Raw genomic sequence first — 10,867 nt, forward strand, 5'->3', positions numbered from 1 at the left:
ATTGTATTTCACTTGCTGAAAACTAATAACGGCTCCTGCCTTTAAACTAAACGATTGTTTCTGCTGCTTAATAGAAACGACTCGATCTTTATCATATTAGATTATATCTTATTCAAGATTCAAGATTCAAGATTCAAGTTTTTATTGTCATTATGAGGACGTAATGAAATTTTTGCAGAGACTCCCGGCCTATTATATTATAATTTGACCATACAAGCTCACAACCAGTAAATAACAGCTTTTTTACTTAACCTTCGCTGCGTCTAAAAGGTTTTTTAAATGTAGAAAAATCAGTTGAAAGATCTCATTCATGTGGGATATTTTTGACATTTCACACCAACCCATCCGCGTTCACTGTACTGTAGTAACATGAACCCGCTTGAATAGGGATGACGTGCGTGATGACGTGACACGCTCGCTCGTCACCGCGACGTCCCTACGCTCCTGCTGCTAAGCTAAATTATGCTAAACTGTGCTGAGTGGGCACTGCTGTTTCTGTTGTTCAGAGAGGGGGCATAAATACGAATTAACAGTGTAATTGTTTAGAAAAGCGTTAACCCACAGCGTCTGAGTGTGTCGGGCCATTGTCATGGCTCTACAGGGCCCGGAGGAGCTGGGGGAGCGGGTCGAAGAGCCGGAGGACCTGGACGACCAGGACGCTAGCAGCATCTCTCCGGCCGAGGAGATAACGTTGCCCCCGGGGGCCGGAGGCGAGGAGGAGGCTGAAAAAACTTTCCTCCTGCCCTGGGACCGCTTCTCCTCCTGGCTGCACTGCATATGTGTGGTCGGCTTCGACCTGGAGCTAGGACAGGCGGTGGAGGTGAGGACAGAAGCCGGGGACATATGGTTCATGTGAAACTCCTCTACACTGTGGCCAAAAACCCTTAAGTTAGTGGTTGTCCACGGCACAGGCTATATCCTGGACGACAGCACACAAACAGCTGCATGGAGTTGTGTTTGCTTATCCCAGGAAACGTCCTTTTTAGGACGTACAAACTCTGACCTTGTCAGGACCTAAAATCCTCATGGCAGGGACCATGAAATGTGGATGGTTGCATTGTCGACAGTGTTTTGTATGAATACAGTACAGTCCAGGGTTCCATATGAGGGCTGGTTAACATTTTTCTCCAGAGGGGCTGCACGGACACTGATAAAGGAATCTAAGGCTCACACGGAATTATGTCAACACATCACATTTCTGATGTCAAACAGATGATTCATTCTAATTTTACCCATGATCGTAATATGCTGTCAGTTAATTAACCAATCTATTAATCTGTTATCTGTCTAACTGACACTGTGTTGGTTATGAACAGAATTAAAACCAAGTTTTGGACAATTTCAACATTTGACTATTGTAGTGTGGGGTCTGCGTCTAGTCAAGTGCAGTAAATTGATAGAGAAGTTACAACAAGGTTTCATACAGAGTGATTGGAAAAAGAAATACACATTTCAAAGAAGTTTGACAAACTTGTAAGAAAGAGCTGAGGTTTTTCTTTTAGAGCAGGCGAGGTTTGATGAACTAATGTTGTGTAGTGACTCCGTAACTCTTTCTCTCCAACTCTTTCTTCATTCAGGTCATTTATCCTCATCATTCCAAATTGTCAGAGAAAGAGGTGAGTTAAGAAATGACTTCTTAAACAATAGGATTATTTTTGAATATATTTAATATTCTTTGGGGAAAAAAGTCATCAAGTGGTGATACATAATTGTGAGCTGTAGCTGCAGTTAAAGTTTGATTGATCAAATGATGAAGATGACCTAAACAAATAATTGTATTGCTGTTTTCTTTCAGAAAACAAGCATCTGCTACCTTTCCTTTCCTGACTCAAACTCAGGTGAGTTCCTGTTTCAGCCTTTCACACCTTACTTTGATGTATGAATGCAGCAGAATAAGACTGGTTTACCTTCCTGCTGCAATAACACTGCAGTGAGGAGGTGGCTCCATAATAGCTGAATGGTCACAGGGTGATACTTTCACTTTTGTTCTCTATTGTTTTTATGTCCTGTTTGTAATGTGTAATTTGAGAAGCAGTTGCATATATTGGCCTTTTTTAGAATATGACATTCAGATTATGATACAAACCAATGAGTTAGTCAGGAATATACTTCATTCATGTTCTCTTTTTTTGTGTATTATTTTTATTGTGTCATAGAACTTCCTTTGGGATGTCTCTTTGATAAAGTTATTGATTGATTGATTTATTGCTTGTTGCAAGTAGGTCTTTATTTGGGTTAAGGAAATTAGAAAATGTTTTCTACATTGTAGTTTATTATTAAATTATTAAACATTTATTCATACTGTCTTCACTGGGATAACTTGTCCACCCATGTAAATGTAGTCATCGACTGTAACTGACACATGAGATATAATGTATGTGAGCTATAACTGAAGAAATTGAACCGTGACCCACATGTGGAGGATAAAGTGGTAAAAGATGAGTGAATGAATGAATAAGTATTATTCATTGATGCGTCTTATGTGACCAAAAGCTTTATACAAATATTTTTCAACTTAAGTATTGTATTCAATACTATATACTGTATATATTATACATGCTGGAACAAGATGCATTCCATACTTTTATTTAGATGGAGGACATTTTGTGAGAGCCACTGCCACATGAGCTAGATTTGTTCAACCACTTAGAGAAGAGCATTGACTTTGCATCACAGCACACAGGAGTTGTTGATCCACTGCTGCCTCCATCATTAAATTCAAATGTGCTATTTTATTTTTATTTGAAATTCTTCATTCTGATTTACTGAAGTACAGTTACATGAACTGCAGACCAGTAGCTCCTGTGTCCTCTTGAGCTAAGCTTTTTCGGTGGATTTGGGTGGTAAGCAAATTCCAAAGAGACACAAACTTTACAATTCTATTTAAATGTTGTGTCAGGGTTTGCAATATTAAGACTGAAAAGTTTACGCCTGGCAGTGTGGAAACATCATCATCACTTTACTGCTTTTTCAGGTTGCCTTGGTGACACCCAGTTCTGCTTCCGCTTCCGCCAGGGTTCCAACAGGAAGTCGTCGCTCAGCTGCTTCCTGGAAACCACTGACAGGGACGCACCACCATGTCTGAAGGTGGTTTAAAGCAGATACACTGTCCCTTTTAACATTTGGCCCCCAGTGAAAACTTTTCCTTTTACATCCTTTGCATTCACATTTGCACATTTGTTGTGTCTTTGTGTTGCAGAAGGAGCAAGGCCATTACTACGGCTATGTGTACTTCCGTCAGGTGCGCGATAAATCTCTGAAGAGAGGATACTTCCAGAAGGTCAGTGTCAGACCATCACTACACTTCAGTTCAATGACGTTTAGTGTAGTTGTCTCCAATGGAAAACTTTCAGTCCCTTCTACTTTTATTAAAATTAACCAAATACCTGACACCACTTAAGTTAATGAAGAGAATTCATATTAGTTCAGCTTCAGTGACCATATTCATATTTCAGGTTTGTTACCACATAACAGGGACTACTGATGTGTTTTTATATGAAAGTATTGTAAATATTGCTTTCTCTGTCTCTGTCCCTCTACCAGTCTCTGGTCCTGATCAGTAAGCTGCCTTATGTGACCTTCTTCCACTCACTGTTAAAGATCATGGCTCCAGAATACTTTGAGAAACAGGAGCCTTGTCTTGAGGCCGGTCAGTCTCATTACCTGTCCCTCTATCACTCTGCTTCTGTCCCTCTGTCTTTGCCTATATTCTGTGTAATATTATTCTTCGTTGTGTATTGGAATGACAGCTTGTAATGACATAGACCGCTGGCCAACGCCCCATCCTGGACGAATCCTGACTCTGCCTATTATGGGTGTGGTCATCAAGGTACTTTTTCACACACAGACACACACAAACATACACACTCCTTGGTGGACTACATATCTATGCCCACGGTGCACAAGTTGTCTGATCGTTGACTAAAACAGATGGAAGAAGTGTCAATGTTCCAAAGTGCAGATGGATGCAGAAGAAATAATGTGCCTGTGTTAAATTGGTTTCTGATCAGTGTTTTAACTGTGACTGTGCTGCTGCAGGTTCGTATCCCGACCTCTTATGACAAACCGGGAACCTCACAGCTGGTCCAGTCTGCCCAGGTGACTGTACCTACAATGCACACAAACAAACATTGTGGCTCTAATCTGACAGCAACAGGTTTTCAATGTTTCATTGTCTTTCTTGTTTTTCAGGGTGACAGTCTGGTGTCCATTGTTCTTCCAACCATCCACGAAGTCGACCTCTTCAGGTGAGAACACCAGGTCATCGTGTTGTCCCCTTTACCTTAATCACTTATCGTCCAGCAGCAAGTTTTTGTTTAGCAATATAAAGCCACAGCATTTTGCAATATCTTCTTTGTAATCATACATTTGGATTACTCCCTTCGAAAAGAAATCACCCAAAGAGTCCAAGTAATTATTCTAAGGTTGCTTTATTGTTTTTGTTGTAACACTTGTCACCATGTTGTGTTAATTTTCACAAAACTGACTCATTAATTACAGGCAGTAATTTTCATACAGCCCCTAAATGTCATGTCACCATTCATTTTTTTTTATGTTAATTCTCTAAACCTTTTTTTGCATACATGTTTGTCATCTCTCTCCAGGTGTTTCCACCCGGTCTTCTTCCACATTCAGATGCTGTGGGAGTTGGTGTTGTTGGGGGAGGCACTGGTTGTGATGGCACCGTCACCAGCAGAGTCATCAGAAACAGTACTGGCATTGGTCAGGTCAGTAGCAGGCACTTAGTAACAAGTTGTTGTGCCAGCATCTCAAATTACACCTGGTAAACCTGCAAATAACAGCCTGACATTTTGATTTAATTCAATATATATAAATGTATTTAAAGCATAAAAAATCTCTGAAAATGTCGAGGAATATAATTTGTTCTTTTAAATTCATTGTTTCTGTAGGGATTACACATATCCATATATGTTAGATAGAAATTTAAAAGTTTTTCTTGATTTACTTCACGGGTATCTGATATGTGATATTGTTATGGCCATAATTGTCACTCTTACATAAGTGGCTGTGTTGTTAAGGCAGGTTCCAGTCCAGTTTTCTGAGACATAAAGAAAATTCCGTGATATGGAAGTTTTCAGATCTCACACTCATGTATTCAAGTGTTCAAAATAATAATGTCTCATAATCTGGCTCATATCACACTGTTTAGGCTATGACATATCGTACACTTGATTTTATTTAAGAAAAGTGTTGGGCTGCATTCCCATGAAGCTCCACATCATGACTTTGTGTGTGTCCCTGTCTCTGTGCAGCTGCATCTCTCCTCTGCGTTACTGCAGTGACTTCCGACCATACTTCACCATCCACGACAATGAATTTAAGGAGTACACCACTAGGACACAGGCTCCGTGAGTAAAGATGAACCAACACAGCAGCTACCATGTTCCTTATCGTCATGTAATGTAAATATTCATGTGTGTCCGGAGGTGACACAGGATAGTTGTAAGTTTGTCACACTATTCCTCAGGTGATAAATGATGGAGTCATTTATGATCTGTCTCTGTCTTCTCTCCGTACAGGCCATCAGTTATTCTCGGAGTGACCAATCCTTTTTTTGCTAAAACTCTGCAACACTGGCCACACATCATCCGCATCGGAGACATGAAGCATGCAGGTATATACATACAACAGGTTGATATAAGACATTGCATAAGTACAACACATTTGCAGAAGCCTCTTGCATAATTAAAACACAGAAAAAACACACAAAATATCTAATGTAACAATATTTAGATGTGTATATAAAGTGTCCCTTCACTGTTCTTCCAATGTGGGGGTGTGAGTTAATTGAGGTTATGGCTTTTGGGCTAATCTGTCCCTGTACCCGGTTCTGATGGATCTGAAGAATCTCCTGAACAGGTGTAAGCCATGATGAGAACTGTCCCTGATGAGGGGGTGTGAATGTCCTTCTGAGAGGGGAGGGGTCAACCAATTTTGGACCATAATTAAGTAAAATAAACATGCAATGCAGTGACCTTGTATATGCAATTTATTTTCAGCTGAAGAAACTCAAAAATACTAATCGCAATATAAGGCCTATAACTATGTGGACACAAGTCAAGGGCCTGGGTACTTTATTCTAGACCTGAATTTCCAAAAGATTTGTATTTTTCTACATCGCTCTGTTCTTCTCAGGTGAGATGGCCAAGCAGATGAAAGTGAAGAAACTGAAAAACCTGAAGACTCTGGACTCTAAACCTGGTAAGTGCCTTGTTTTCTCTTTTTTTTAATATCAATATTGTGTAGTATTTTCAGGGCACCTCACAGAGCAGACAGGCAACTCCCTTACACGCTCATAATAACAATTACAAAGCAGAAGATTGTACACCAGGTGGTGTTAGATCAGCTTATTTTTCTGATCTGTGTGCACAGGTGTGTACACTGCATATAAGCCATATCTCAACAAAGATGAAGAAATCATCAAACAGCTTCAGAAGGTAAGAAAAGGTTTCTCCCTTGATTTTTCTCTTAAACACTTTAAAGAAAGGAAGTGTAATTGTTTAAAATTAAATGGAACAATGGAAAAATTATGACTTGATTGATCTAGTTTTTCTTTGGTCATTACTCTCAGGGTGTTCAACAGAAGAGACCCTCCGCAGCCCAAAATGCAATTCTTCGACGCTACTTCTTAGAATTGACACAGAGCTTCATCATTCCACTGGTAACAATGCTTCTTACTTTCTGTTTTTGTTTCTTAAGTCAGTGCACTTTTCCTTACATCAGTTTGAAGTGAAATAATGTAACCGTTTGTGTGTCTCTGTGTGTTCCAGGAGCGGTATGTGGCGAGTTTAATGCCTCTCCAGAAGTCCATCAGTCCCTGGAAGAGTCCTCCCCAGTTACGACCTTTTATCCAGCAGGATTTCATGAAGACACTTGAGAAAGCTGGACCTCAGCTCACATCCAGGCTGAAAGGAGATTGGATAGGACTCTACAGGTACACACACACACACACACTCAGGCTGCTTTAAGAATGACCGGTATAAAATCTCCCTGAGAGCTTCACCTCCGTGGAAGTAACAATTCAGTATTTTCTGTAAGGTTGCAGATAGAACCACATTTAATTTGAAACAGAATCATTAATCGTCATCGTGATGTGGTCGTGATCTACAGAGCTCACTGGATCGGTTCACAGATGAATGTGTGGCGGCGGGGATGAGAATCAGCATCTCAAAATCAGAGGCCATGGTTCTCAAAAGGGAAACCGATGGATTGCTTACTCTGGGGTGGGAATTGAGTCTTTACCCCAAGTGAAGGGGTTTAAGTATCTCTGGGTATTGTTCACAAGTGAGGGAACAATGGAGTGTGAGATTGGTGGGAGCGGTATTGCATTTGCTCTACTGGAATGTTGTGATGAAAAGGGGGTTGAGACAAAAGGCAATGCTCTCAATCCATCGGTTGATTTTCGTTCCTACCCTCACCTATGATCATGAGCTATGGGTCACGACCGAAAGAAGATCGCAGGTACAAGCAGCTGAAATGGGTTTAGCCAGAAGAGTAGCTGGGGTCTCCCCTAGAGATTGGGTGAGAAGCTCAGTCATCCAGTCATGCTCCTTTGCGTGGAAAGATGCCAGTTGATGTGGTTTGGGCACCTGGTAAGATACCACCAGGGCACCTCCCTAGGAAGGTGTTCCTGGCACGTCCAGCTGGGAGGAGACGTAGGGACAGACCAAAGACTAGGTGGAAAGATTCTATCTCCTCACTGGCCTGGGAGAACCTGAGGGTCCCCCAGTCAGAGCTAGACGATGTGGCCAGGGAAAAAGAAGTCTGGGGGCCCCTGCTAGAGCTGCTACCCCCTGAAACCGATATCAGATAAGTGGTTGACAATAGATGGATGGAGAATCATGAATCTTATCTAATTACATGATGTTACTCTTCTTTATAAAAGATAGCATATGCAGTTTGTCACAATTAACAGAGAATCAAATGGGGACATGGGCACATTATCCAGGGCATCATGTGGACTTTTCTTTCTGCATCCTAAGGCTTTTCCTCAAGTCTCCCAACTTTGACGGCTGGTTCCGCAACAGGAGGAGAGAGATGACTCAAAAACTAGAGGCTCTGCACCTCGAGGCGCTCTGTGAGGAGGTGAGGAAGGAGGGACAGAGGGTGATGGTGGTGGTAATGAGTGCAAAGTAACCATGTAACCCCAAGATACATTAATATAATATAATATTAATATAATAAATATTTTTCTTAACACCTTCAATTGTCTCTGTAGGATCTGCAGCAGAGAATCCAGAAGCACACGGAGGTGGAGACGGTTGATCTGGTTCTGAAGCTTAAGGATAAACTGGTCAGTGAACACTACCTCATGATGAAGATATATTTCAGGGCTGTTGCATACTATCCAAAATAATAAAATCGGATTTGAGTTCAAAATATAAGTCTAAAAGGGAATCATCTGAAAAACCTTTGAAGGAATTGCATGTTGGCGTAATACTCGACCGACCTTATCCTGAGCTATGAGTTTGTTGATTTGACTGAACGATGTGGCCAAAAACATTATCACAGTACACGGTAATTACTACAATAAATGTTGGGCAAATAAAACCAGTTAATAATAATGTTTTTAAATTTCTTTTTGGGCAGAAAAATCACAATATATATATTGTTATTGAATTATTGCCTCTGTTTCATAGCTGTAAGACAGGGCAACTGTGAGAATGAAAATGTTTTATTGTTCAGTCATTATTCCGTCCTTGAGTCTCAGTTTTTTCCTATTTTCATATTGAGGTCAGTATCATGGTGACTTAAGCTGTTTTTTCAGTACATGGTCCCAGTTCGCCTCGGCACAGCTCAACTCTACAGGGTTTGGTTGGAGTTACAATATAGTACCTCCTCAACAAGGGCGGAGTCATCACCGCACAGGTGCATGAAACTGCCATGACTTTGTTTTACATGCAAGACACACTGACTCTTCCTGTCACGAGAATCTGACCAATCGGTGGCTGGGAGTCTGAGCATGTCATGCATAGTATCAGCTCAGCTCGCTTGGATCCTCACCAGAGCACGTACTAAAAAAAAGTAATAGGTACTAACGCTAATGGGAAAGCAAAATAACCGTGCCGTGCAGAGGCAAGGCGAGTCGCACTAGTGAAAAAGCTCCATAAGTCCTGAAAAGACTGGAAGGTAACTGTAAGAGCATCACGTGTGCACCGGTGTTAAGCTGTGAACATCACTGATCTGCTTCTCTGTTGCAGAGTCAGGCGGAGAAAGAGCACCTGCCCGTGCACCCGGGGACTCTGGCCAAACTGAGGTCCCACATCGACGCCGTCATCCTGGCCTTACCAGATGACCTGCAGGGCATCCTCCACAAGCCCTCCACACCGTGACCTTTCACCTGAGAGTCTGCAACATCAACCCCCCAGTTTAAGCTTGTTTTAAAGTTCGGGGGGTGGGGAAGTTGGTCTCATCTCAGGTGGAGAGGCCCTGGTTTACACAGACAGTGTCCCAGTTTAAGGACCTCCACATGCAAAGTCCCCGTCCTCAAACTGACACTGGTCTACTGGTGACTGTGGACCGAACATGGCCCTTTTTTTAATCACTGAGAGCTTATTAAGCAAAGAAAGGAGAGATTGGTCCTAATTCAGCAGACTTTTAACTCATTAACAGGATTTGTCATCACAGTGGAACTAAAAGCAGGAAGTCAACCCCCAGTTGAACTTTGACCCACCAGTTGAATTTTTTTAACCACCTGTTGATGTTTTTGTTTTTTTTGAATTTTACTTTTTAAATTTGAGGATGGAGTGCTGCAGGCAGAACTGACTTGGGAGTTTTTCCATCCATTAAAAAAAGTTTTTTTTAAAAGAAGTGCACTTCATCGCTTGACTTTGACCCTTTCACACATTTACATTTTTATGCAAACAAACTGAAGCGAGCAGAGCCATGTTGTAAAACACACAGCATCAACCACCCACAAAAACCAGCCACAAAATAATAACTGTCGGAGCAGGAAATGTCTCAAGTGATCATGAACAAAATAGCCCTCTGTCTGTTTTAACGGTCTACGGAAATATTAAGAATTGGTTTTCATGCAGGCAACTTTTAACTGTGAAACTGGAGAATCGTATTCACTTTATACTAATTAAATTGTATTTAACAAAATTAGGGTTCCAGGCGCATATGCAGGAGTGGAAACTTACTTAAAATTATAAAACGTTGTTTAACAAGTTTGATACAAAGTCTCAATTTCAAGTTTGTCATTTTAAAATCTGATTCAGTTGACCCGTAGACAGGCTGCTGTGGTCTTGAGAACTCGTCTCAGTGTGCGATCTCCAGCCGTTCTTGATACGACAGCGATGTTCTGCTGTGTCCAGGATTGAGGTGATCTGCCCCTTCTTCTCTATTTTTAAGGGCTAGGCCTGCTTTCAGTCGATAATGATGCATAGAATGACTCAAAATCTCCCGTTTTACCATTTTTCTTTTTTTTCCCCATGGAAGAAAAGCGATTAGCTATAATGACAAATACCAGCACTCAAAATTCACCAGACAATGATCCTTGGTGCAGGACCAGGCAGTGTAAAGAAACCGAGGGCATAAAACGAACAACACTATAGTTAACATGTTTTAATTCAACTAATTAAAAAGGTGTTGGTGCCTTAATTAGGAGACTAAATCTAAACTGGTTCCCTCCAGTTCTGGTGCTCTGGTGTCTCTAAATTCATTTTTACTAATGAGCCACTTATGACGGAAGTTGACCTCTAACCTGCAAAAAGCAGAATCAGAAATGCCTGTATCCACACAAAGTCAATAAATGAATCCAAAGAAATCTGAATAAAAGTTTGAGTTAACATTCAGCCTGTGCTTCTTGTCCTGTTAAATACTTAAGGTCCACTTGCTACCAACT

General features: G+C 41.1%; 1 protein-coding gene across 1 annotated transcript; it reads left to right on the forward strand.

Moving 5' to 3' along the window:
- Positions 1-416: 416 nt before the first annotated feature.
- Positions 417-10,817, forward strand: dennd6aa (DENN/MADD domain containing 6Aa). Its single transcript, XM_044023944.1, has 19 exons — positions 417-820; positions 1,578-1,616; positions 1,796-1,838; positions 2,975-3,087; positions 3,200-3,280; positions 3,544-3,649; positions 3,750-3,829; positions 4,039-4,098; positions 4,192-4,247; positions 4,605-4,727; positions 5,274-5,369; positions 5,541-5,635; positions 6,157-6,222; positions 6,394-6,458; positions 6,593-6,682; positions 6,792-6,955; positions 8,004-8,106; positions 8,240-8,314; positions 9,222-10,817. The coding sequence occupies exons 1-19, from the start codon at positions 590-592 to the stop codon at positions 9,351-9,353; spliced, it is 1,818 nt and encodes a 605-aa protein (XP_043879879.1). The 5' UTR covers positions 417-589; the 3' UTR covers positions 9,354-10,817.
- Positions 10,818-10,867: the final 50 nt, after the last annotated feature.

The sequence above is a fragment of the Solea senegalensis genome, linkage group LG4 (genome assembly GCF_019176455.1).
Source record: "Solea senegalensis isolate Sse05_10M linkage group LG4, IFAPA_SoseM_1, whole genome shotgun sequence".
NCBI classification, from domain to species: domain Eukaryota; kingdom Metazoa; phylum Chordata; class Actinopteri; order Pleuronectiformes; family Soleidae; genus Solea; species Solea senegalensis.

Coding starts and splice junctions, on each gene's coding strand:
- dennd6aa (XM_044023944.1), top strand. CDS start 590: ATGGCTCTACAGGGCCCGGAGGAGCTGGGGGAGCGGGTCGAAGAGCCG. Junction 4,099..4,191: donor AGCTGGTCCAGTCTGCCCAG/GTGACTGTACCT, acceptor CTTGTTTTTCAG/GGTGACAGTCTGGTGTCCAT. Junction 5,370..5,540: donor ACCACTAGGACACAGGCTCC/GTGAGTAAAGAT, acceptor CTCTCCGTACAG/GCCATCAGTTATTCTCGGAG.